The sequence below is a fragment of the Pan paniscus genome, chromosome 23 (genome assembly GCF_029289425.2).
Source record: "Pan paniscus chromosome 23, NHGRI_mPanPan1-v2.0_pri, whole genome shotgun sequence".
NCBI classification, from domain to species: Eukaryota; Metazoa; Chordata; class Mammalia; order Primates; family Hominidae; genus Pan; species Pan paniscus.
Genome location: NC_085927.1, coordinates 31,043,784 through 31,070,717, shown reverse-complemented (window position 1 = coordinate 31,070,717; position 26,934 = coordinate 31,043,784). Strand labels below are relative to the sequence as shown.

General features: G+C 55.3%; 1 protein-coding gene across 9 annotated transcripts in view; it reads left to right on the top strand.

The window, feature by feature from the left end:
- Positions 1–26,934, top strand: part of HIC2 (HIC ZBTB transcriptional repressor 2) — a 35,528-nt gene continuing 8,594 nt past the window's right edge. Inside the window, exons 1-3 of one of the 9 annotated variants that reach the window (XM_034948763.3) lie at positions 1,722–21,673; positions 22,320–22,410; positions 26,836–26,933. In XM_034948763.3, the coding sequence (XP_034804654.1) occupies positions 26,908–26,933 (26 nt within the window). In that variant the 5' untranslated portion in view covers positions 1,722–21,673; positions 22,320–22,410; positions 26,836–26,907. Of the gene's footprint in view, positions 181–805; positions 1,008–1,721; position 26,934 lie in introns of those variants that run through there. The other 8 variants (XM_055105844.2, XM_034948769.3, XM_034948762.3 and 5 more) reach the window with 8 other exon arrangements.

Genomic DNA, 26,934 nt, shown 5'->3' with positions numbered 1-26,934 from the left:
AGCAGTGGCGGCTCAGGCCAGCCCAGCCCCTGGGAAGGCTATCTGCATGGCGGCCGGGAGCCGGGGTCCTGGTGGGCCGGCTCGGGCAGGCGCTTGACCCCTGGGGCCTGCCAGGGGCTGCGGCCACCGGAAGGGGCTGGCTGAGCGCAGCGCGCTGGGTCCTCCGCGCCCTCGGAGCAGGTAGGGTGCGCGGGGGTGCGCCCGCGGGGGCCCGAGGGGCGCTGGGGTCAGGGGAGGGGCGCCCCTTCTCTTTTGCACCCAACCAGCCCGGGCTTCCCCAGGAGCCCAGACCCCCGAGCTTGCAGTCACTGCTGGCTGCGCCTTTGAGCCTCGGGCAACCGCGGGGAGCGTCGAGCAGGGGTCGCAAAGGGGTCGGGGAGGGGGCGCGTAGGCCGATAGAGGTCCCTAATTCGGGGCTCCTAGGGGTCAGGGTAGGGCTAAAAGGGGGTAAGTCCACCAGAGTTTGAGGGGGTGGGCGTCAGCCTGTCGGGGGGTGCCAGGGTCCCTGTCCCGGGGGCGGGTATGCGGTCCGGGTATTTCAGGGGCGAGGTCGCGGTCCTGCCCTGGCGCTTGAGGTCGGAGTCCGGTTAGATGTCCGGGGTCTGGGTCCCCGGCTCCTCCCGCGCACCCCTCCCCCACGGCGCCGGACCCCGGCAGCCCGCCCCGCCTAGTGCTGGGACCGCTGGCCGGCCCGGCCCCGCCCCCGCAGGCCCCGCCCCTGTTCACAGACCACGCCCCCAGCTGCCCCCAGTCCCCGCCCCGCCGCTCGCCCATTCAGATGTGGGTCAGGGGTGAGCGGGCGGCGCCGACGTCACAAGCTTCCAAGATGGCGCTGGGCGGGCGGCTGTGAGCGGCGCTCGGGGCGCGCTAGGCGGGGAGCCGAGCCGGGCTGGCGGCAGGCGGACGGGGCGGGCGCGTGCGGCGCGAGCCGGGCGCTGAGGACAAGGGCCGCTGGTAGGGCCGGCCGGCCGGCCGGCGGGCGGAGCGCCGCAGCCGACGCACACGAGGTGAGGGGCGGCCTTGGGGGGCGGGGGGCGCGGGGCGCGGGCGGGGGCCGCGGGCTGGGCGCGTCCCCGGGGAGAGGGGCGTGGACGCGCGCGCGCCCGGGCGACGTGGGACTGCGCGCGTGGGGGACGCGCTAGCGTCTGGCGGGCCTGGGCTGGGGCGCACGCGGGACCCTTGGCAGGCCCGGGCTTTGTGGGCCAGATGCCCGGAGGGGCGCGGGCGGTGGGGCACCCGGGGCACAAAGCCCACCGGGCCGCGCCAGGCCCAGGCGGCGCGGGTCTGCGGAGCGGGGGTCGGCGGGCGAGCGGGCGCCGGCTCTTTGTGCCTTTTCATTAGCAATCTAATCCGAACAGCGTCGGGCGAGCTGCGCTGCCTGACAGGCGGGAGGGCTCCCATTATGCAAACGGCCCTGCGCCCGCGGCCGCCCCCTCGCTAGAGGATTTTGCGATTTCCAGGACTGCGGTCCTGCACCGTCTGCGGTCTCCTCTCCTCTTGCCTCCTCCCCGCGGGAAGACTGGCCACGGCAGGGGCAGGGGCGGGCCTGGAGGGGCCGCTCCCAGAGGGCCGGGCTCTGCGGCTGGTGGGCTCGCTGCCCTGCCCCCAGACCTCTCCTGTAGGCAGCCGCTTGGCAGGAAGAGAGATGGGCTTGGGGGAGGGGGTCGGCTTTCAGGGGGAAGGGACCGGCTGGCTGAGGGAGGGGGCTGAGGGGCCCCAGCTTGTCACTCTCTGTTTATCTTCCAAGATGGTTCATATTCACACAGGCCTGGGTGTGTGCGTGGTGGGGGGGAATGCCTCTCCCTGGGGGGCAGTGACTTGCTGAGAGGAGGGAATGAGGCCAGATAATGCTCCCAACGGCCCCACCCAGAACTGCCTGGGACTGCCTGTGTAAGGGAGCCCAGTGCTGAGCCGGATGGGTTGGAGCGGTGTTAAAGTTATTTATCCATGTCTTCTCCTGTCCTCCGCACCCCTAGTCTTTTCTAGTAGGAGTTGCCAAGCACATCTGGAAAGCTGTGTTCCCCGACCCCCCACTCCCCCAACGGCAGGAGGGGTGTAACCCAGGGAAGCCACCCCTCTGACATATGTGCTGGGGGGAGGGGCAGAGCCTTGCCCCTAGGAATCCTGTGGCGGTGGGTTGTTGACTGATGTGGGATTGCTGTGTCTCTTGTGCTGTCGGAGAGCTGGCAGGTAGTGGAGGGGCCTTGGGAGCTCCTAGGCTGAACTTGGGGCTGTCCTCCAAGGATCCAGGATGGAGGGATGGAGCTGGGTCACTCAAACCTAAGGCCTTTCTGGGTCTAGCATTTATTGCTTCCTGGCTTCTGGCTTGGCTTCTTTTCCTCCATTCTCATCTGCCAGTGTCTGGACTCCCTGGGCCTTCAGGCAGGCATTTTCAGGAGCACAGGCCATGTGGTTGGTCTGGAGCCCTGTGTCAAGGAGAGTGTGCGTGCTTGGTGGAGCAGGGTTGCTGGAGTAGTGTGAAAAAAAGCAGATGAGCTGGCCTCTGGAGACAAAGCTGTGTGGCGAGACTGCTGGTTTAGTGGGCTCTGAACACCAAGAACAGGGCTGGGAGTCTGATACTTGGGGGCTGAACTGAGTCCTGTGGCCCAGGATTGTTGCCTGGAAGTGAACGTTCCGTCTTGTGCCATTGAGACTGTGAAGATCTCTAGGTCCCACAGGACGAGCAGTAGACTTGGAAGGCTGGGAAGAGGCTCCCCAGCTGCCTGCCTTGGGAGGTCAGAGCTGTCAGGTGGGTCGGCAGGCCAGTGTCGGGCTGGGGGAGGGAGGTTGTAGTAGAGTGCCTGTGGCCCAGCTTCTCTGGTCAGTTGGCTCTGAGTGCTGCTGTGTGCCCAGCAACCTCTCCCTGCGGTGTTTTTCTGCCAGTTGTTGGAACTTGTAGATTAGTCACTGAGTTTTTACGACCGATTCCTGAAAAGAAAAATCTCCCTCTGGTTGCTGCCTCTGTGTAGAGGAAGAAGCAGCCCGAGGGAGTCAGGCCTTTAATTAAGGCAAAACCGAAATGATTGTCGAAGTTGCTGGAAGGAGAAGAGAAGGCGCAGGTGGGGCAGGGGTGATGAGTCCTGTTGTGCTGCATGATACCTGCTCTGGGGACAGGTAGGCACGATCCCATCCTCGATCCTTGGTCTTGGCCAGCAGCCCAGCCTTCTCCACAAGCTGCAGTCGCGGATTAATCCTCACGTAGTGTTTTCTTTCCGTAGATCAGATTTCTCATTTTGTTAATAAGCGCAGCCTCCCATCCACTTGAAGTCAGCTGTTGTGGACGAGGAGCAACAGGGTTTTGCATTATTGAGCTGATAGCCTGCCGCCTTCCTCAAGTCCTTATTGTTTGCGGGGTCAGATCTGAGGGGTGGGGAAGTGCCATTTAATCAGCAGCCAGCCCCTGGAGAAGAGCTGGCGGGGCAGTTCTGGAGAGTGAGAGCCGTGAGGAAGGAATAAAGTTCAGTTTACCCAGGGGACTTGTGGTTCCAACCTTATTGCTTGGTCTGTTGGCCTGGAGCAGTCAGCCCCACCCCATACCTTGTCCTGCCCGCTGCCCCCAGTACCTGATCCCTGGGAGAGTGGGGCACTTCTTCTGGGCTGCTCTTGCTGGCCTGGGAGGCAGCTTTCACCGCGGGAAGAAAGAACACATTGGGTTCCTCCCTTCTTGTCTCCTCCGAGCCTGGCCTAGGACGGACCCCTGTGGGGCAGTGAGAGGGGAACTGGACTTGGTCGGTCGCAAAGTCTGTAGTGCATTGCTGGCTCTGCCATTTACTCCCGTCATGACCTTGAGCAGTGATTGACTCTCCTGCCTCGTTTCTACAATGGGAACAGAACTGGAGTTTACATTCCTGTATCGCTGTTTTCTGGAGCTCAGCCTAGGGAAGGCAGACACTCAACAAATGATTATAAGATGGGGTGATAAGGGCTGGCATCTAGCGGAGCGCAGAGGGCATAGCGGTGGTGTGGGAGGAGCCGGCCGTGGGCTGGCTGAGAACCCTGGATGCCATGTGGGTTGGGGTTGGCCTGGAGGGGAGGGGTTTTAACCAGGAAGTGACTGCTACTGGGTTTTAAAAGGCAGTGGTAGGGTAGAGGGTGGCAGTGGAGACAGCTGGAGAGCACTGAGGACGCGGACCCACGGGTACTGTGTGAGCTGTGAAGCCCGCTTGGGAGACCCCACTGCCAGCCAGGCATGTATGCGGCTCTTTTTCAAGCTTTTTATTCATTCCGCCACATTTTCTGAGCGCAAAGTCAGTGCCTGGCCCCCTTGGTTTAGACCAAGTCATGTTGGCCCCTGCTTTCTGGTGCTCACAGACTTGCCTGGGCGGGGTGATAGAGGCGCTTGCAGTTCAGCATGCGGCCCGGTCTCCTCTGGAGGAGGGAAGGAGCTGCTTTTGGAAGTTAAGTAGCTTGCTGGGGGCTGGAGGGTAAATGCCTTTGACTCCACCGCCTGTGGAGGCCCATATAGTGTGGTGTCTGGAGAGATCTGAGATCGCACTAGGGAGGAGTGGGGCTGAAAGCCCCCTCCCTAAGAGAGGTCCTGGCTCCCATTTAGGGGCTTCTGAACCAGCCCTTCCAGTTTGACTCTGCCTGGCACCGCCAGGGTTCGCTTCCTGCTGGGAGGGGCCTTGCCCTAAGGGTTAGGGACCTGGGCTGGGGGAGGGCTCTGAGGAGGGGCTGGGCCCCGAGGGACTGAGGGACTGCAGGCTTGCTTGCCTTGAGCCCAGTTTTAGCTGGGAGTGGCAAAGCGAGAAAAGCTGGTGGGGATGGGAGCTCTGTGTGGGCCCCCCAGTGAGCTTGATAAGGGAGGAAAGGCTGGGAGCTGGTTCCAGCCCGCCAGAGTTCAGGAGGGAAGGGCCAGACTGCCTGAGAGGGGTGTGGCGGGACTGAGTGGGGAGAGGGACTCCAAGAAACTGCTTGGGACCCTCGGGAAGGTGGCCAGGCTTTGGGGAGCCCCTCCTTCTAACTATTCAATTTTTTTTATGGTAATGTTAGTGGGTGGAGAGTGGGAGTGCAGCCTCGGTGTTAGAACAGGGGGACTTGGGGGTCCTTCGAATGGTGAGAGGGAACAGGGATGGGTCAGCTAGGTGCCTCTTACCTAGAGGCACCTGTTTTTTGTGAGGTGGGCAGCGCATCGTAGGATCTTAGGTGCATGTTTTCTGTTTAAGGGTGATCACACGTGGGGTGTGGTGAGGAGGGAGTATGTGGAGTCCCCAGCCTTCCTGCGGCAGTTCCCAGTGTGACTAAAAGAAGGCAGGGATTGGGTTTGGTTAGGTGGGTGCTTCCAGGTGAGAGTTGGCCTGCTGTGGAAATGGAAGAGCTCCTGGCTCTGGCAGGGGTGTGGCTGCTGTACAGACTTGTCCCCTGCCGTCCCGGGCTGTTGCCCTGTGGCTTGGGCTTCGGCTTCATTCCACCAGGTGGGTGGGTTCTCTGACAAGTGTGGGAAGGGGCCGCTCCCATTACCACACTGAGGCCTGAGCCCCTTTGAGGGGGAGGATCTGTTGCATGGCCTTTGCAGCCCTCACCCCTGCTGCGGGTCGGTCGGTGAGGCCGCAGCACTCGGAAGACGGTAAACTGTTGGTGAGCTCTCATTCACAAAGTAAGTGAGAAGGGAGAGTGGGGACTGGGACTTCGGTGGCCTGTCCTTGTGTGGACACAGTGGGGCTCTTCTGGGTGATGAGTGCAGGCCGCACATTCACCCAGCACACGTTGCCCATGCTGCCTGGCAGAGGCCTGCCTGCTGGTGCTCTGGTTCTCACCTTGAGCTATACCTGTCTCTGGGGTGGGCCCAAGGCACTAGCTTTTCCTGAAGCTTTTGAAGTGAACCTGATGTGCAGTCAAGTTTGAGAACCGCTTTTCTAGCAGGTGATGCATCTTTGTTGATAATAGAATCCACAGGCGGAGGGATGAGTAGCCCACGCTTTTACCTGCGGTTCTCACTGCCTGCTTTACTCCGAGGGCCTGGTGGGGTCAGCGGTTACCCAGTGAATGAGTTGGCAGAATCAGTCATGCCTGTTCCTGGGTAGTTACTGGGCACAGAGGGTGAACAGCAGGAGGAACCTAGCCCATGTACACTGTTGGCTTCTCCTGGGAGGTCCTCTGGAGAGCTGCCTATAGCCTTCAGCTGTAGGCGGGTCCTACTGACCCCGTAGCACGGGCTTTTGGAGTCTGCCTGGCCTGGTTTCCTGGCTGCATTCTTGGGCTCTTGTTGGCCTGTATGTAGTCTGGCGAGACCTCACATAGTGCAGTTTGGGTTGAGCGGAGGTGGCCAGTAATGGGGGCCCCTGGGACTCCTGGGACCTCTGTCTTCTTCTCCCTGGAAGAGAAGAGATTTGTCCCTGAGGTTGGTTTCTTGGGCTGTGTTATCTGGGCAAGGTATATGAGGCCACTAATAGGGGCAGAGAAGGAAGAGTGGGAGGGGACTGAAGGGGGACGGGAGGCAGAGCTTCAGGTAGGGCCTGGCTGGGCCTGGCCCCCTTTGCTGGAACAGAACAATAGGTTGTTCTGGGGTTTTGTTTGTATTTGAGGGAGAGAGGCTATAAGACGGCTCCTGCCAGCTAGGAGCAGCCTATCATGTGAGGGGACGGGTAGGCCCCTGGGTGTGGTTTTGGTCAGCATCCTGGGTAGGAAATCTTGCCTCTTAGAGATGGGACAGCAACCTGGCCAGGGGCAGTAGAGGAGATGGGAAAAGGGGCTCAGAAGGAAGGGGGTGGTGCACATCTTGGTAGCTGGGTCCAGGTGGTCCTGTCCTGAGTGAGTGATCTGGGGGTGGATTCCTGCCCTAGGTCTTGTGCCCCTTCACCCCAGCCCTCTCCCGGACCCCATGGCCCTTCCCCTTTATGGAAGCAGCTGCTATTATAGTTTCTGTCTGGCTTGTACCAGGGTACTTGGCTTAGAAGATGGGAGGAGGATGGTCCCCACGGAGTTCTGACAGAAGGCTAGGAAGGTAGTGGTGAAGAGGGTAAGCACTCATCCTGGGCTCGTTCCTGGGCTCAGCCTGGCAGTGGGCATTCTATGCCCGGTTCAGTTGTCAGAACACACCGGTGTGGTCCTCATCATTTTGTCAGTCCTTGTTGTACAAGTGGCTCAGAGAAGTTAGAGTCATACATCTAAGAAGTGAGTGGCGAAGCTCCAGGTGAAGTGTGTGAAAGCCTCGGACACATTTGTGAGTGAGGACTCCTTACTCTGCGCAGTGCTTGGGCTGGAGGGCAGCTGAGATGTTCATTTTGAGTGGGGTAGTGGGATGGCTGCTCTGGACAAAGCCAGGGAGTCTGGCTCCCAGAGTGGGAAGGTGGTCCCCTGCAGGTCCCCCATTCCTCCCCAAGGACCAGGGGCCAGAGAGCATTCTCTGGGTCGTCCTCATCCTTCCAGTCACACGCAGCTCCTTACTGTCTGGTATGTGGGAATCTTCTGCCCCACGGCAGCCTGTGCCTTTGCCGAACACCTCCAGGAGAGCCATGTGGGGGATGGTCTGGACGTTGCAGGGACCAGAGCTGAGCTCTTGAGATTCCCTGAGTGTGGACAAACGAGGTGCTCAGACACGGCCCTTGGTGGTGTGGGGACACAGGCAGGATAGCTCCTCTCGGTGACTCTTGGTAGATTGTCTTCTGGTAGATGGGCTGGGGGTGCGGGTTCTGGTGCTTCAAGGTGGTTGTCCTCTGACTGTGAACCAGAGCCCAGGGACCAGGCGTCAGCCCCGTGCTGGCGGAAGGGAGAGGGTTGTTGCCAAAGTCCCACATTCCAGGCATGTGTTGATGCTGATAAGGCAGCCTAGGGCTGGCCTAGCCACTTTGGGCAGGAGGGGACTTTGACTTCATGCCCCCAGCAGGCAGCATGCACATCTTGCTTCCTGGTAGCACCCCTCCCCCACCGACCCCCTCTGCTTCCAGGTGCAGGGCCCCCGCCGGGTCCTGGTCACACAGCCTGCAGAGGCAGTGCCGCTTTCAGCAGCGTTGCTGGCTCTTAGTAGCAGGCCTCTGGAGGCCTGTTGATGGATTCTGCCAGCCCCGCCTCTTAGAGTATTCGAGGATGCCATTGGAAATGGCACTTCCTTTTATTTGCTGAAATTTGTTACTCTTAGGTTTGGCAGTGGGCTCCTTGTCCAAGAGTTCAGCTTTTGGGGAAGTGTAGTTTTGTGGAAAGATGACTCCTGCTTCCTCCGTGGGCCAGTCTCTTAACGTCTCCAGGCCTCATTCTCCTTGCCTGTAAATGAGTTGTTAGAAATATTTGAGACAGTGCTTGTCAGCTATTCTCAAAGTTGTTTGCAGACCCTGAGGGTCCCCGATACCTTTTTCAGTATATTTAGAAGTTACAAGGTCAGATGCGGTGGCCCACGCCTGTAATCCCAGCACTTTAGGAGTAGCCAAGGCGGGCGGATCACCTGAGGTTGGGAGTTCCAGATCAGCCTGGCCAACATGGTGAAACCCCGCCTCTCCTAAAAATACAAAAATTAGCTGGGTGTGGTGGCGCACACCTGTAGTCCCAGCTACTCAGGAGGCTGAGGCAGGAGAATGGCTTGAACCTGGGAGGCGGAGGTTGCAGTGAGCCAAGATTTTGCCACTGCACTCCAGCCTGGGTGACAGAGCGAGACTCCATCTAAAAAAAAAAAAAAAAAATCACTGGCCTCTGCCCTGGGTGGACACTTGCACTGCCAGAGTTGTGTTCCCCACTGTTAGCCAGCACTGGGGGCTGAGACCCACCAGTTCTACACATGTCCAGGGGAGGCAGTACAGATGACTGAGTATTAAATCTAGACCTTTAATTACACATATTTTTACTTTTCTGTGTGATGAAATAGGAAGGATGCATGAGGCTTTTTTTTGAGATGGAGTCTCGCTGTTGCCTAGGCTGGAGTGCAGTGGCGCAATCTCAGTTCACTGCAACCTCTACCTCCTGGGTTCAAGTCCTTCTCGTGCCTCAGCCTCCCGAGTAGCTGGGATTACAGGCACCCGCCACCACGCCTGGTTAATTTTTTCTTTTTTTTTTTTTTTTTTGAGACGGAGTCTTTCCCTGTCGCCCAGGCTGGAGTGCAGTGGTGCGATCTCGCTCACTGCAACCTCTGCCTCCTGGGTTCAAGTGATTCTCCTACCCCAGCCTCCCCCCGAGTAGCTGGGATTACAGGCGCCTGCCACCACGCCTGCTTAATTTTTTCTTTCTTTTTTTTTTTTTTTGAGACGGAGTCTTGCCCTGTCGCCCAGGCTGGAGTGCAGTGGTGCGATCTCGCTCACTGCAACCTCCGCCTCCTGGGTTCAAGCGATTCTCCTGCCTCAGCCTCCCGAGTAGCTGGGATTACAGGCATGCGCCTCCATGCCCAGCTAATTTTTGCATTTTTAGTAGAGATGTGGTTTCACCATGTTGGTCAGGCTGGTCTCGAACTTCTGAGCTCGTGATCTGCCCGCCTCGGCCTCCCGAAGTGCTGGGATTACAGGCATTAGCCACCGCGCCTGGTGTAATTTTTTCTAGTTTTAATAAAGTCTGGGTTTCGCCATGTTGGCCAGGCTGGTCTTGAACTCCTGACCTCAGGTGATCCACCCACCCTGGCCTCCCAAAGTGCTGGGATTACAGGTATTAGCCACCATGCCCGGCATGAGGCTTTACAATTTTTTTTTTTTTATTTTTAATTTTTTTTGGCGATGTGGTCTCTCTCAGTTGCTTAGGCTGGAGTGCAGTGATGATGTAATCACGGCTCAGTGCAGCCTCACCTTCTGGGCTCAAATGATCCTCCTGCATAAGCCTCCCGAGTAGTTAGGACCACAGTCATGCGCCACCACACCCAGCTATTTTTTTTTTTTTCCAGAGATGGGATCTTCCTGGTCTTGAACTCCTAGGCTCAGGCAGTCCTCCTACCACGACCTCCTAAAGTGTTGGGATTACAGGTGTTGAGCCACTGTGCCCAGCCTACATAGCAACTTTGTTTTTTTGTTTTTTTTTTTTTGAGATCGAGTCTCTGTTGCCCAGGCTGGAGTACAGTGGCACGATCTTGGGTCACTGCAACCTCTGCTTCCCGGGTTCAAGCAATTCTATTGCCTCAGCCTCCCAAGTAGCTGAGATTATAGGCACGTGCCACCACACCCGGCTAATTTTTGTATTTTTAGTAGAGACTGGGTATCTCCATGTTGGGCAGGCTGCTCTCAAACTCCTGACCTTGTGATCGCCCACCTCAGCCTCCCAAAGTGCTGGGATTACAGATGTGAGCCACCGTACCTGGCCTACATAGCAACTTTTATTTATGTTTTTCCTTGAAATGGAGTCTTGCTCTGTTGCTAGTCTGGAGTGCAGTTGCGCAATTCTCCTGCTTCAGCCTCCTGAGTAGCTGGGATTACAGGCGCTTGCCACCACACCTGGCTAATTTTTGTATTTTTAGTAGAGACGGGATTTCACCACGTTAGCGAGACTGGTCTTGAACTCCTGACCTCAAGTGATCCACCTGCCTCAGCCTCCCAAAGTGCTGGGATTGCAGGCGTGAGCCACCGCGCCTGGCCCATAGCAACTTTTAAGAAACTCATATGTCGAGCTTTAGTGTAATATCAATGAAGAATAGACAGTTTTCTGAAAAAGTTATTAAAATACTCCTTCCTTCTTTCTGTGTAAGGCCAAATTTCTTTAAAGACTTTAATCAAAACCACATATCCTAACAGACTGAATGCAGGAGATATGAGAATCCAGCTTCTTCTATTAGGCTAGACATTAAAGAGATTTATAAAAGTGTAAAGCAACGCTATCCTTCTTTTTTTCTTTTCTTTTTTTTTTTTTTTTTGAGATAGTCTCGCTCTGTCGCCAGGCTAGAGTGCAGTGGCGCGATCTCTGCTCACTGCAACTCCCACCTCCCGGGTTCAAGTGATTCGCCTGCCTCGGCCTTCCGGCTAGCTGGGACTACAGGTGTGCGCCACCACACCTAGCTAATTTTTGTATGTATATATATATTTTTTGGTAGAGATGGGGTTTCACCTGTTGGCCAGGATGGTGTGGCTCTCTTGACCTCGTGATCCGCCCGCCTCGGCCTCCCAGAGTGCTGGGATTGCAAGTGTGAACTACCGTGCCCAGCCCTTTTTTGTTTGTTTTTGAGATAGAGTCTCACTCTTATCACCCAGGCTGGAGTGCAGTGGCACAATCTCTCCTTACTGCAACCTCCGTCTCCTGGGTTCAAGGGATTCTGCTGCCTCAGCCTCCTGAGTAGCTGGGATTACAGGCACCTGTCACCACGCCCAGCTAATTTTTGTATTTTTTTAAATGTTGTTGTTATTTTTTTTTGAGAGGGAGTTTTGCTCTTGTCCAGGCTGGAGTGCAATGGCGTGATCTTGGCTCACTGCAACGTCTGCTTCCCCCAGGTTCAAGTGATTCTCCTGCCTCAGCCTCCCCAGTAGCTGGGATTACAGGCATGCACCAACACATTTGGCTAATTTTTGTATTTCACCGTGTTGGCCAGGCTGGTCTCAAACTCCTGACCTCAGGTGATCGACCCGCCTCGGCCTCCCAAAGTGCTAGGATTACAGGCATGAGCCACTGCGTCCAGCCTATTTTTTTTTTTTTTTAAGACAGAGTTTCGCTCTTGTTGCCCAGGCTGGAATGCAATGGCACAATCTTGTCTCACTGCAACCTCCACCCCACACCCTCCCCCGGGGTAAAGCCATTCTCCTGCTTCAGCCTCCCAAGTAGCTGGAATTACAGGCACCTGCCACCACGCTTGGCTAATTTTTTGTATTTTTAGTAGAGATGGGGTTTCACCATGTTGGCCAGGCTGGTCTCGAACTCCAGACCTCAGGTGATCCACCTACCTCAGCCTCCCAAAGTGCTGGGACTACAGGCATGAGCCACCGTGCTCAGCCTTTAAAAAAAATTTTTTTTGGCCTGGCGCGGTGGCTTACGCCTGTAATCTCAGCACTTTGGGAGGCTGAGGCGGCAGATCACGAGGTCAGGAGATCGAGACCACAGTGAAACCCCATCTCTACTAAAAATACAAAAAATTAGCTGGGCGCAGTGGCGGACACCTGTAGTCCCAGCTACTAAGGAGGCCGAGACAGGAGAATGGTGTGAACCCGGGAGGCGGAGCTTGCAGAAAGCTGAGATCACGCCACTGCACTCCAGCCTGGGTAACAGAGCGGGACTCCGTCTCAAAAAAAAAAAAAAAAAAAAAATTTCTAATACAGTAAGTAGAACAGTGATGTGTACAGTAGTCTCCCCTTACCTGTGGGGGTATGTTCCAAAACCTCCAGTGGAGGCCTGGAACCATGGGTAGTGCTGAACCCTATATACGTGATGTTTTTTCTGTATGTACATGCCTATGCTAAAATTTATTTCATGAATTAAGCATACTGAGGAAATAATTAAATAGGACAGTTATAACAATATATTATAATAAAAGTTATGTGGATATGCTCTTTCTTTTAACATATTTACTCACCTATTTTCTACCCGCAGTTGACCAAGGATAACAAGCTGAGGAAAGTGAAACTGAATAAAGCGACCGGGCGTGGTGGCTCACGCCTGTAATCCCAGCACTTTGGGAGGCCGAGGCGGGCGGATCACGAGGTCAGGAGATCGAGACCATCCTGGCTAACACGGTGAAACCCCGTCTCTACTAAAAATACAAAAAGAAATTAGCCAGGCGTGGTGGCGGGCGCTTGTAGTCCCAGCTACTCGGGAGGCTGAGGCAGGAGAATGGCGTGAACCCGGGAGGCAGAGCTTGCAGTGAGCCGAGATCACGCCACTGCACTCCACCCTGGGCCACAGAGCGAGACTCCGTCTCAGAAAAAAAAAAAAAAACTGAATAAGAGGGCACTACTGTAGTACATGGTAACATCAAATACAGCAACAGCCCAGATGCAGTGGCTCACACCTGTAATCCCAGCACTTTGGGAGGCTGAGGCTGCAGGATGGCTTGAAGCCAGGAGTTCGAGGTTGCAGTGAGCTATGATTGTACCACCGCACTTCAGCTTGGGTGACAGAGCAGGACTTTGTCTCAGAAAAAACCCCACAAAACAGTAATATAGAAGCCACATAAGCAGATGCTCGTTAGGAGCCCTGACTATTTAAGAATGTAAACAACACAATTTTAGAACCAGTGGCAAGGAGGGTACTGGACATTTCCATCTTCACCACGTGCCTCCTTATCTTTCACATGTTGTTTCACTCTGTCTCTTCTCAGCATTGGCTCTGACCAGCATTTGCTCACCTAATGAATGTTTATGAGTGCCCGCTGCATGCCTGCTGCTGTGGCTGCTTGGGACACAGGGTCTAACTTTGGGTACTGGTCTGTGGGGTGGTGGGGGTAGGCAGGAGGGAAGCAGCTTGGCAGCTGGTGCTGATGTTGGAAGCGGGGGGACAACAGAGGCAGTTCTGGCTTCACAGAGGAGGGAGTTGTGTGGGGGCAGGCTCCTCCCAGAGTAGGGCACGGCCTGCAGGAGCTCTCAGGTGTGTCTGTGGAAGGGATGAGGTGGGCTTGATGCCCCTGTGGGAAGTGCTTTGCATGCCAGGCCTGAGCATGGACTTTATACTAGGCATCAGGAATTTATTGAAAGCTTTTTTTTTTTTTTAATTTTTTTTTTGTATTTTGAGATAGAGTTTCACTCTTGTTGCCCAGGCTGGAGTGCAATGGCGCGATCTTGGCTCACTGCAACTTCCTCCTCCTGGGTTCAAGTGATTCTCCTGCCTCAGCCTCCTGAGTAGCTGGGATTACAGGCATGCGCCACCATGCCCAGCTGATTTTGTATTTTTAATAGAGATGGGGTTTCTCCATGTTGGTCAGGCTGGTCTCAAACTCCAGACATCAGATGATCTGCCCGCCTGGGCCTCCCAAAGTGCTGGGATTAAAGGTGTGAGCCACGATGCCCGGCCCATTGAAAGCTTTAAGCAGGGGAGTGGCTTGATGAGATGGGTGTTGAGAAAGATAACTCAGGGTTATTGGACTCTGAATTGGAGGGTACAGGGACTAGGCGAGGGTTGGCTGGAGGGGTTGCAGGGGGTTGATTGTGTTCTAAACGCTGATATTTTCACTTAGAGTGGCTCTGATTCTGCCCTTCTTTCTCCTGTAGACCTTGGGAGGTTGCCTGGGATTTCTCCCTCCCGGACAACTTCTGTTGAGTGAAGCATACCTGCTACCCCAGGTGTGGAGGCCCCAGGTTCTTTTGCTTTGTATGATTAGGACAGGGTGATATTTTCTGGGTTATCTCTTGTGGGAACTGAGTCCTCTAAAGCCCTCATTTGTGCATTGTTGTCATAGCTGCCCAACTGTGTGGCCTTGCTGAGTTTGACGGCTGTGGACCAGGTGATCTCTCGGGTGGTAAAAGGGAGGTGCTCTGTGAGTGCACCTCAGCTTTAGCCTCTTGGCTCCTCCCTGGATTGGGATTTCCAGGGAGGTCTCTTTCCTCTTTCTTTTTTCTCTTTCTTTTCTCTCTTTCTCTCTCTCTGTTTTTTGTTTGTTTGTTTGTTTTTTAAATGAGACAGGGTCTTGCCGTGTTGCCCAGGCTGGTCTTGAACTCCTGGGCTCAAGCGATCCTCCTGCCTCAATCTCCCAAAGTGCTCAGATTAAAGGCATGAACCACCACACCCGACTTTCCTTTCTTTTGAGACTTCTGCACAGAGCAGGCTCAGCTTCCTTAGTAGACTTAGCCATTGAACTCTAAGAAGTTATTTACAAAGGTGTAAATAGGCCGGGCATGGTGGCTCACACCTGTAATCCCAGCACTTTGGGAGGCCGAGGCAGGCGGATCACTTGAGGTCAGGAGTTTGAGACCAGCCTGGCCAAGATGGTGAAACCCTGTCTCTACCACAAAAATTACTGGGTGTGGTGATGGGTGCCTGTAATCCCCAGCTACTCGGGAGGCTGAGGCAGGACAATCGCTTGAACCCGGGCAGCAGAGGTCGCAGTGAGCCGAGATTGTGCCACTGCACTCCAGCCTGGGCGACAGAGGAAGACTCAAAACAAAAACAAACAAACAAAAAAAAAAAAGGTAAATTACACGTATATATGTGTGTGCACAAATCTTAAAGAATAGAGAGATAAGTAGTGGTAAACCCACTATTGGTTGAATCATGGGTGTCCCACTAAGCGTGACACCGTTGTTCCCTCATGGCCACATAAGAAATAGCCTCCCAAGTTCCTGGGACACCCCGTGCACTTCTCCCTGGCTTATTCCCACTTCCCTCTAGAGGCCAGCAGTCTTCTGAATTGCGGGTCAGCCATTCGCTGGCTTTTGTCGGTTTCCCACCTTTGTCTGGATCCTGAAACTGCGAATGATTTTGGCTCAGTTCGCTGGGAGCTGGGTGTCCTGTACTCTTGGGACACCAGGAGCAGCAGTTCCTGCGTTCCCACTCTCCATTTCAGTGTCCAAGGTGGCGCCATGCACACATAATCACCTGTCCTGCTGGCAGTGAGCATTTGGGTGGGTTTCTGGGTTTTGTTTTTGCTGCCTTCTAAGTAGCTGACTTTTCACCCCCAAGCTATGCTTCTTGAGGCAGAGAAGTGCCAGTTTATTTTGTTTTCTGTCTCTAAATCCAGTTCCTTAATGCACCACTGAGACTCAGTTTAGAAGTACAGTGAAACTTTGTGAGCATTTTTCTCCCTGAGTTTGAATGGATCCCTCTCTCATTCTTTGAGTTCTTGGGCACTTGTCTCTTAGACACTTTCAAGTTACCTACTGGACAGGAGAGACCTCTTCTCTATAAAGTATCACACTTGGAGGCTTTTCAGGTACAGGACCATAGATTGTAATATTTTCCATAGCAATTGTCCTATTTTATCTGTAAAAATTGCTTTTTAAGGCCTGGCACAGTGGCTCACACCTGTAATCCCAACATTTTGGAAGGCTGAGGCAGGAGGATCACTTGAGCCCAGGAGTTTGAGACCAGTCTGGAAAACATAGTGAGACCTCATCTCTACAAAAAATTTTAAAAATTGGTTGGGCATTGTGGCATGCACCTTTAGTTCCAGCTACTCAAAAGGCTGAGACGGGAGGATCCCTTGAGCCCAGAAATAAGAGCTATGATCGTGCCACTGCACTCCAGCCTGGGCCACAGAGCAAGACCCTGTCTCCAAACAATCACAAAACTTCCAATGGATGCCGAATATATAACTTTTTTTTTTTTTTTTTTTTCTTATTTGGAGTAAAATAACTTGATCCTTGATCTTTGGCTGTAGCTCCTGAGCCATTTGAGGCACTGGGGGGTTTGTGTGTTGATTACCTATGAAGGAGTAAGTGGGCTGTTTCCTTCTCCCAGCGGCTTCCTTTGACCCCAAATCCCTGAGAGTCTCGCCCATTTTCTTCTTGGCTTCCTCCCTTTGATATGCCCAGCCGGCTCCTGCCCTACCTGGCCGCCACCAGGACCTGCTGGAGGCGGTTGCTGGGAATTATTTGGTGTCCTGTTTGAACCTCGCTTGCCGTGCTCCCAGATTTCCTGTTTCTCCTGGGCTTGCCTTTCAGGATTTGCAGAACCCCTTCTCCTTTAGAAGTGTCAACTGGGGCTGGGTGTGGTGGCTCACGCCTATAATCCCAGCACTTTGGGAGGCCGAGGCGGGTGGATCACCTGAGGTCGGGAGTTCCAGGCCAGCCTGACCAACATGGAGAAACCCCGTCTCTACTAAAAATACAAAATTAGCCAGGTATGGTGGTGCACACTTGGAATCCCAGCTACTCGGGAGGCTGAGGCAGGACAGTCGCTTGAACCCAGGAGGCGGAGGTTGCGGTGAGCCGAGATTGCACCATGGCACTCTAGCCTGGGCAACAAGAGGAAAACTCTGTCTCAAAAAAAAAAAAAAAGTCAATTGGACCTTAGGACAACTTAAAAACATCAGGTTTTTATCTTTTAGATAGCAGACATGAGTCTGCTCTTAATAAGGATTTACAGTAGTCTCTCTGTTTCCTGTGGGCTCCTGGCTGGCTTGTGTGAGCTCCCTCCTCTAGGATGGGCACTCCATCCTGGACATTGCCGCGTTGCCAGCTGTCCTGCCAATATTTTGCTTCCTGTGTTGTTGTTATTGGTTGGGGGTCCAGGAGAGGTTGCTGCCTGGACTGAGTCTACTTGCTGATCAGGATGAAGTTGATCTCTGCTTCCCTTCTGAAGGTTTCTGTGCACTGTATTGAATTCAAGGACAGCCTACGTAAGAAGTGTGCACAGCTCCAAGAGTTCTTCACAAATGATTATGCCCTTGTAACTAGCATCCAGAGTGAGAAACACAACCCTGGAAGCCCCTCACGTATCCTGAAGCTTTTAGTCACTCTCAACCCCCACCCATAAGATTAGTGCTGCCTGCTTTTGAATGTATGCAAATGGAACTGTAATAGTCTTTTTGGCTCTGGCATCTTTGCTCAAAAGTATATTTGAGAGATTCATCTGCATTGTTTGTAAGTCAAACCATGTGAAATTATCAGCAGTCAGCTGTTTTTTTACCCCTAAAAGGTAAATTCATACAGTTCAACCTAAACGTTCTGTCCTGTGCACTGCTGGATCATAGTCTTTTATACCTGCAGCTGTCCCTTCTCAGGGTGGGCATAGTTGTTTTCCATTGTTGGGCCTTCATGAGTGTGCCTGCCTGTTTGGTGTGCATACGTGTGCATTCTTGTTGGCGTATACCTTGGGTGAGTTTTTGGGCCCACAGCTAGCTAGCTAGCTAGCTTGTTTGCTTTATTTATTTAGAGACGAAGTTGGCTCTTGTTGCCCAGGCTGGAGTGCAGTGGCGCAGTCTCAGCTCACTGCAAGCTCTGCCTTCTGGGTTCAAGTGATTCTCCTGCCTCAGCCTCCCAAATAGCTGGGATTACAGGAGCCTGCCACCATGCCTGACTAATTTTTGTATTTTTAGTAGAGACGGGGTTTCACCATGTTTGCCAGGCTGGTCTCAAACTCCTGACCTCAGGCGATCCACCCACCTTGGCCTCACAAAGTGCTGAGATTACAGGCGTGAGCCACCACCCACGGCCTTGGGCCCACAGTTTTAGATTGTGCCATCCAAGGGTTTTCTAAACCATGTGAGTTTTCTGGCCAGGTGCGGTGGCTTATGCCTGTAATCTCAGTACTTTGGGAGGCTGAGATGGGCAGATCACTTGAGGCCAGGAGTTGGAGACCAGCCTGGCCAACATGGTGAAACCCCATCTCTACGAAAAATACAAAAATTATCTGCGGGTGGTGGCGCACTGCGCTTCTGTAATCGCAGCTACTCGGGAGGCTGAGGCAGGAGAATTGCTTGAACCTGGGAGGCGAAGGTTGCAGTGAGCCATCTCGCCACTGCACTCCAGCTTGGGTGACAGAGCAAGACTCTCTCTCAAAAAAATAAAAAATTATAAAGTATGTGAGACTTCTGGTTGCCTTACTGCCTGGCCAACATTTGGTGTTACCTTTTTCCTGATGGGCTTTGACGTTCTTATTCTTTCTGGAACAGTCCTGGTCTTGTTTAAAAACATCCCCATTTTCCTTTCATCCCTGGGAGATACTCTTTTAGTCTTTGTTTGGCTAGTCAAAATCCCGTCTTTAGTATCTGTTGTTGAATTTTTGTGTTTTTGTTTTTTCTGATTCCCTTTCAGCATGTCATCTCAGTCTTGTCCCAGCCCGGGGGTCAGGCGGTGTTGCGTACAGACGGTGCAGTGGCTCCTTCATGCTGGTTGCCTCAGAGCCTTTGCCAGGCCTGGAGAACTGCATAGGTGCAGGACTGCCAGTAGTTCTTCCTGCTCTTCGATCATTGAAATGTTTTCTTTTGTGAAGTAATGATGGTAGAAGATGATAGGGTTTCTGTTTGTTTCTAATTCTAGTCTTTACTTGGCATTAAGAAATTGTTAGCTGCTAGGGTTGATTTTGAAATTGTGAAGTTGGAGAGTCCCTCCTGGAGCTGTGGGTTGGATGGCTGCAGCTCTGTGATTCAGCTGTGCTGGGTGCCTCCCTTTGGGGCTCAGTTACCTCCTTTTAAGGTGTCCCTAGGGTGAGAGAGATGATCACGATAGTCCCTTCCACCTGGGCGGCCCAGGCTTTCCTCGCCCATTTAGTGCCTTGCATGTAGAATTTCCACCTGTTGTCTGCTGTGCTGCCACTGCTTGTCCTCCCTCCCTGCCACACACAGCTGTGTTCTCTGCCCGCCACTCACGCCTGCTTCTTTGATCAGGGTTTGTGGAACCCTCCAGCGTGGTCACCATTCTGGTACCTGTGGTAACACGCTCAGCCTTGGTGTGGCACATTCTAGGTCTACCGTTTGTATCCACCAGCCTGTGAGCCTGTGTACATGGGACATGTATCTTCATTTTGGGGGCTTTCTCCTTCCACTTGATGCCCATCCCTTGAGCGTTTACTACTTGTGGAGCGCTTGGCTTTCAGGCCGTAGAGAGCTTTCCAATCAGTGGTGTCCAGGTAAAAACAAAAGAAGGAAAAAAAGGTTCTAACCTAGCCCTTCTCAGACTTGACTGTGCGTTTGAGCCCCCAGGGTTCTGGTGGTTAGGGCTGGATGGAGTCTGAGCCTCTGCATGTCTAACAAGATCCCTGGTGGTGCTGCTGCTGTTTCTTGGGTCATGGCCAGTGAGCAAGAAGAGCAGGGAAGTGGGCTGGAGAGGACTGCAGAAACCAGCACAGGGCCTGTTTTGCCTCCTGACATACGTGGCTGCCAGATTCCTGCTTTTTCCTCACCTACTAGGAACAGCAGCTGCACATCCTCTGGTGGTCTTGCGTGGGCTCCTGCTCTGTGGCTGTCAGCGAGCCTTTTACCCCATGCTCAGGCCCCTCTTAGGGGGCAGGGTGGTGTTGGGATGGAGTTTGGAGGTGAGCACAGCATTCGTAGTCACTATCACAACCTTAAATTGTTATTCTGCTTCTTTTTTTTTGAGACAGAGTCTCACTCTGTCACCCAGGCTGGAGTGCAATGGCGCGATCTCGGCTCACTGCAAGCTCCGCCTCCCAGGCTCAAGCAATTCTGCCTCAGCCTCCGGAGTAGCGGAACTACAGGCGCGTGCCACCACACCCAGCTAATTTTTTGTATTTTTAGTAGAGATGGGGTTTCACAGTGTTAGCCAGGATGGTCTTGATCTCCTGACCTCATGATCCACCCATGTCAGCCTCCCGGAGTGCTGGGATTACAGACCGCACCTGGCCGTTATTCTGCTTCTTAAAGCAATGTTCCCCTGCCTCTCTCCAATATCCTGTCTCAGAACTGTCAGCCAGACTGTGCCAGGCCTGGGGCCCTCCTTGGTGCCAGCACTGCAGGGGAAATCAGCTGCAGGTCTCCAAGGTCTTCCTGGCCTCATTCCTTGCAGGCTCCAAACCCGGAAGTGATGAGGAGAGGGAGGGGACTGAGGCTGTACCTTCTGGGGGAAGCACAGTTTGGAGGCACTTTCGGTCCAGCTCTCCTCTCAGCAGCCGATTCCAGCCTTTTCCTTGTGCTGGGGTGTTAGCCCGGGCTTCCTCACCTCAGAAGGGACAGTACACATGGGCGGGTGGCTCGGACCATGCAGGGCTTGGCCCTGCTGTGGGCAGTACGAGGTCATCAGTAGGTCCCATGGGCATTTCAGGACGGGCTTGGGAAAGTCACTGGGCTGGGGTGGATGCTACCTCCCTCACTTTAGGCCACAGGGCTGGCCTGAGGAGCAGAGGAGGAGGAGGCCAGCCTCAGGTCCCAATCGCTGCATCACCAATGTGTTGAGTGGAACCCGAGTGTTTATTTTGTAGAAGCTGCGTTGGAGAGAGCTGGGCTCCTGGCATTTGTGGAGCCTGTTGCTTTCCAGGAGGATGGTCTGGGAGGAGAGCCAGGAGCTGCTGGCTGGCATCCAGGTCTGGGCTGGATTACATGGCTGGGCTTGCCCAGAGCAGTGAGCCCCACCCACCACCAGCCCATGCCTGAAGGGACAGGGAAGGAGGTCATGGAGGGTGGGGGTGTTCCCAGAGGAGCAGCAAGCACAACCTGGGCCTCCAAAGCAGGCTGCATGGGGGCTCCACCTTGTCACTTCTGGTGGAGGAGCTGGGCAGACCCCATGCCCTCACAGTGAGTTTGGGAGAATACACCCAGGTGAGGCCCTGCTGTGGATAGGCAGGTGGTGCTGGGGGGTGGGGGAGTGAGGGTGGAGGTGCAGACTGGAGTCCCTGCTCCTGGCACACCAGTGCATGGAGGGCGGTGCCTCCTCTAGCTCCCCCAAGCAGCTTGGCAGTTGGAAGCCATGTGTGAGTGGCATCCCTGGCCCTGTCTGCGTTGGGGGGGGGGTCATCAGACTACAACTCTGGAGTCAGGCTTTAGGTCCTCACTCTGCTACCTACATGCTCTTGTGACCCTAGGCAAGTTGCTTAACCCCCAAGAACCTTTAATTTCTTATCTGAAACTGCAGAGATAACGCCCCGCTCACTGGGCCTGTGGGAAGATTGAGGAGATCAGACCTGCCCACATGTAGGCTGCCATCTCATACAGGGCTGTGGCGGTGGGCGAGCTGCAGCCTTCGCCCCTTGGAGCTATCTCTTGTCTACCAAGCCTTCCTCAGGGAGGACTCCAGGCCATGGGGATAGGATGAACAAAGTCCTGGGCTTGTGACTGTGTAGGGCTGGTTGGTGTGTCCAGGGGCTGGGCCTTGGGGCACTTCTGGATACTGGCTGCCTCCTGCCTGGCTGCCTTGTGCCTTCCAGGCAGTCTCTCCCATGGCTTAGGGGCTCCTGAGAAGAGGCTGAGCTCACACAGGGCCACCCGTTGCAGCTGCATCTGTCCCGGCCACACCTGAAGTATGAGGTGACTATAGTTGGGGGTTGGTCTGGAACCAGGGCCGATGCTGACCTTAGACTGAAGTTTGGGAGCAGTGGCAGCAAGTCTGGGGCTCTCTCTGACCCTGGTCAGATGTACTTAGACCTCTGGGTTGTGGAAGTTGCCTGGTGGCCCTGCCCTGCCTCGCATGGCTTCTCAGCCTGGCATGCTTGTCCCTCCCACCTGACAGTGGAGCTCGGGCGGGCCGTGGGCGGCCCTGCTCACTCTCAGCTGTCTTGGCGTCAGCTGGAGGGTTCTCATTTCACTGTTACTTTTGTTTAGGCTGGGAGGTGATTAAGGTGCTGCTCCTTGGGAGTGGGCTGGGGGGAGCTTCTCCTCAGTCCTCCAGCATAGCTCCAGGCCTCCTGCAGGAAGCCCCTTTCTTGGTAGTAAAGGATAGCTTCCAGGGAGGAAGGTGGATGAGAAGGATCCTAGGAGGGCTAGGCGGGATGGCCTGCTTGGGGTGGCGCCCTTTCCTGGTCTTCACCCTTCTCCCCAGGCCTCCCTCCTGGCTGGGCGTGAGCCAGAAGTTTCAGTCTGAAGGCAGGGGTATCATGTGGCTGAGACCACACCCTGAGTTTGACCCCCGCCTGTGGGCCTGGACGTGGGCGTGAGATGTATTCCTGTCTCCCAGAGTCATGGCCTCCAGAAGGAGCCATGTGGAGGCCCAGCACCTGGAGCAGTTCTGAATGCCTGGCTTCTTGGAGGCCAAGGTTCTAGGCAAGGTGGGTATCCAGGCTGGGTTGGGGCAGTGCCTCTCAGAATTGGGGCTGGAGTTCTCTGCTTTCTGCCTCAGCAGGGATCACTTTGATCTGAAAACCTCCTCTCTCCTGGCCTTTGAAAGATGCTGACCAGAGCACACTCTCCTGCCCTTTGCTGGGTGCTTAGAAGAAAGGCCTTGAGGTAACCCTGTTCCAGCCTCCCCACAGGCCCCTGCAGCCACGTGGACTGACCAGAGGCTCCACACACGGGCAGGTGTGGCCTGACCTCGCTCACGTAGGATCATGGGCTAGTGGGTCCCCCAATGGGGGGCTGCTTCGAGTGTCAGGAGGCAGCGAGGGGTGCACAGTGCCCTGGCCTCTGCCATCCCCATTGGTTATTTGGCTGGTCTGTGTTTGGTGAGCGAGTAGAGGGATCCAGAGTGCAGGGTGGTCTTGGCCTGGGGCTTTTGACTGCCCTCTGGAGATGCACTGAGGGCCACCCAGCTGGGGAGCAGCCGGGAGGGATAGGAACCTGTTCCCACCGTGGCGTCTTTGCCCTTCCAATCTGCTTCACCATCGCCCTTGATCTCTGTGCCAGTTGGAAAATTGAGGCAGAACCAATACCCCTGGGTGATCTGGAAATCATCAGTGGGAAGGGTTGCCTGTGCCCAAGGCTAAAGATGACATGTCCCTGCACACTTTCAGCCCCAGGTTTTCCTACCTTGTGGGGAGGTGAGAGGTCAGGGTGAGTGCTGGGTTTGAGGCTCAGCTGTGCTGTGTGAAGATTGAGAGGAGCCCACCTCATCACATGGACAGAACGCACAGGCTCCTGGGTGGCCCTGCGGCTCCAGTGACATAGCACATGGTCGGGCATACAACAGTGCCCAGGAAAGGTTAGCTGGTGGTGATGCCAGGGTATCGTGCTGAGCTTCTGAGATGAGAATGTCCTGTGAAAGCCTCTGTCTGGAGGTTTCATTGGAAGTAAAGTTTACATGCAATTAAGGGCCTAAAATTGTATTTTCATTTACCTTAACCCAGATTCCCAGCAAGATAGAGAGCTGCCCTCACCCCAAAGAGTTCCTCATGCCCCGTCCTGGATAGGCCTGTCAGGGCCAGGCAGTGGGCGCTTGTCCCTCACCCCATCCTGGACAGTCCTCACCTGTCCCTCACAGCCTGTTCTGCTCTGGTTTTTACCCTCAGTCCGTTTTGCCTGTTCTAGAACTTGATGTAAATGGAGTCATGCAGTCTGTACTCTCGCAAAAGTCTTCTTCCACTCAGTGCCACGACTGTGAGGTTCATCCGTGTCTCTGCATCATTTCTGCCCTTTGTATTTTTAGGGTTTTAAAAGTAATACTTTTGGCTGGGCACGATGGCTCACACCTGTAATCCCAGCACTTTGGGAGGCTGAGGCAGGCGGATCACAAGGTCAGGAGATCGAGACCATCCTGGCTAACACGGTGAAACCCCGTCTCTACTAAAAATACAAAAAATTAGCCGGGCGTGGTGGCAGGCGGCTGTAGTCCCAGCTACTCGGGAGACTGAGGCAGGAGAATGGCATGAACCTGGGAGGCAGAGTTTGCAGTGAGCCCAGATCGCCATGGCACTCCAGCCTGGGGGACAGAATGAGACTCCATCAAAAAAAAAAAAAAGTAATACTCTTTAAAATGTTGAGTATTACAGAAATGAACATAACATACAGATACTATGGTTTTTCTGTAATCCCGCTCCCAGAGATAATCTTATTTAGCAGTTGGGTATGTGTGTCCCCAAGGTTTTTCTTGCCACAGAATGGACTTGCTGGGCCGGGTAGGCTCTGACTGGGCCTTGCAGAGCAGCTAGCTGCCTTACTGTAAGTTCTTTGAGGGCGAACAGAGCGGGGGTGGGGCTGCTGTGGCTGGCCCAGTTCTACAGAGCTTGGGCATGTGCCACCAGTGGCTTGAGAGGCTGGAGTATCTCAGTGCTGTTCCAGCCCGCTAGCACCTGCCTGGGCCCTGGGCCTGCCCTCAGTGTCTGGGGACATGGCTTTCTGGCTTTTTTGTGGCAGGGACTGGGAGGGGAAGGAAAGGAGAGCAGTTGCATGTTGGCTGTTCCGTAAACAGGGCTGTGTGTCTGCTCTAACAGATGGCCTGGGAAGGTAACCCCGAGGCTTTGTGTTCCTTCCTGCAGACCTTCAGGATTCCGCAGAGAGAGCTGGCCCTCCCTCCAGCTGCTGGGGCTCTTGCCCTTCCCAGCTGGGGCCAGTCCACCTACAGGGGGAATCCTGGAGCTGAGGGATCCTAACTTGGGAGATAGTTTCTGTGCTACCCTTCTTGCCTCTCCCCTGGACCGCTGAAGGCTCTGTCCTAGGGAGGGGATGGATCACAGCCTTAGGCGAATGCCCAGCTGGCCCCGATAGCCCAGGCCTGCTGCCCTACTGCCTCAGATCCTGGGCGTCCTGGGAGCCAGCGTTTCTGGATGGGCAGTAGGCCAGGGCTGGGCGTGCTAGCCTTGGGGCTGATAGGCGTGCTGCCCGGGCCTGCTGCCAGGGGCTGCTGGGTGCTAGGTGGCATTCTCATCACAGCCTGCAGTCAGCTGCTTCCAGGGCTGAGCACCAGCATCCGGGCCAGCACCCAGAGCCGTGCTTCTAGTTACCTGGCACTCCCCAGGCGGAGCCCTCCAGGATAGGCGCTTGCTGTTTCATGTCCAGCGGTGAGCGGGTAGGGCAGAGCTCTGTGGCTGAGAAGGAAAGAGCAGTGCTTAGTAGGCGTTTCGCAGCAGGATGGCGTGTGCCACCCTCCTGCCCCGCCATGGGGTGAGGCTGCATTGCTGCTCGCAGACACAGTGGCGGCCTAGATGTGGCCCAGACTTGGCCCAGCTGGTGTGGATGGCACGCATGGTGGCATTGTGCTTGCTGTGAACTTTCTGCAGGTGGCTCTGACACCCCCTAACTCAAGTGGAGGGTTCAGGGAGGAGCCCTGCCCTGTTCTACATCACAGCTGACCCAGCCTGGGACCATCCTTCCTTGGTGGGGAGACCTAGTCCTAGCCTTGGGCTTGTAAAGTGCCTGTCAGGGCCAGGCAGTGGGCACTGACGGAGGGTGTTCCCACCCCCATGGCACTCAGGTTCCCCCCAGTCCTATTCTGCCACCCACTCCCTGTGTGGCATCCAGTAGCTGGCCTGGCCTCTGGCAAGGTCAGGTGACCCCTGGCTGCAGAGTTTGGCATGCGCTCTACCCATGGTTGACTGGGTCCTGAGGGGCAGTGGTTGGGGAGCAGATGAAGTGGCACAGGGCTGGATGGTGGTATCTGATTGCCTCCAGTGTGCCACCGAGACCCTCTATCCAGTTTTTCGACTGCTCCCGCCAGTGTTTCAGTGGCCCCTGCCCTACTGGCCTCATCCCAGCATTAGCCCACTGGGCCCAACCCTTGCTAACTGTGGACGCCCTTGGGCTTCCTACCAACAGAGCTGGTTCTGCTGCCCTCTGGGCCTTTGGTGGGGTCCTGGACCAGCCATGCACCCCTCCCCTCACACCCCCCACCCAGAGGGGAGCTGCACTAGGGGCTGGAGAGACAGCTGGCCAGCTGCAGCCTAGGCCTCCCAGCTCTGGGCCGGCACCCCGGGTCTGGTCACATTCCTGAGGGACCTGCTGAGCCTCCCTGGCCCTGGGGGTGGAGTGGGGGAAGGGGAAACGGGGACGGGCCTCTGCACGCCCCTTCCCCGAGCCCCTTCCCCGAGCCCGGCTCTATTCCGTGGGGGCCCAGGCTGGCAGGTGTGGGGTGCAAGGACCCACCACCTCAGGATCCCCCCGCCTGCAGGACCCAGAGCTCTGGGGGTGGGAGGGAACCCGTCGTTTCCTGGCGGCAGCTGCCCAAGGCTTTGGTGGGCCGGTATTGAAAGGCCAGGCCTGCAGCTTGGGTGAGCCCTTAGGCAGTGAAACCTCTGGAGAGGGAAGGCCATGTGGTCAGGCCAGGCGGGCTAGGGGGCTGGGCCCTCTGGGCAGGGAGGCGGTGAGAGCAGATCAGGAAGGGAAGGAACAGGGGAGCCAAAAGCGGTTGAGACTGGTTCTTATAAATAGCCCTTGCACAAGTGGCTCCAATTTTGACCTTTTGTTATGTAAATGTGGCCAGCCTGGGAAGGGCCCTGCCCAGGCCTCCTGCTACCATACCCGCAGGCCAAGAATTGTGTGTCTGCCACCAGCGCCCCCTGGCCTAGGTGGCCCCTGGGTGTCCCTAATCTCCTGTGTGTGTTAGAGGGGCAGGTATTGCACCCACCGAACTCCCTAGACCTGTTCGCTGGTCCTTACTCTTCCTGGCTGTCAGATCCAACTACCAGGCTCTGTGGCCACGGTCTCCTGCTGGGCTGCCCCCTGGTGCCCCAGCCAGAGACCCCCAGGTGCTTCCCTTCGTCGCCCTTCCCTCCCTTCTTCGCTGATGGCTGTCTGGGTGACTGTGTTCGTCTTCTCTTCCCCAGGTGACCAGGCATTGATGCACCCCCAGGAAGGCCACGCACTCAGGAGGCCCCCCCCCGCTGGCTGCTGCTCACATGGTGTCTGGGCCCTTGGCACTCCGG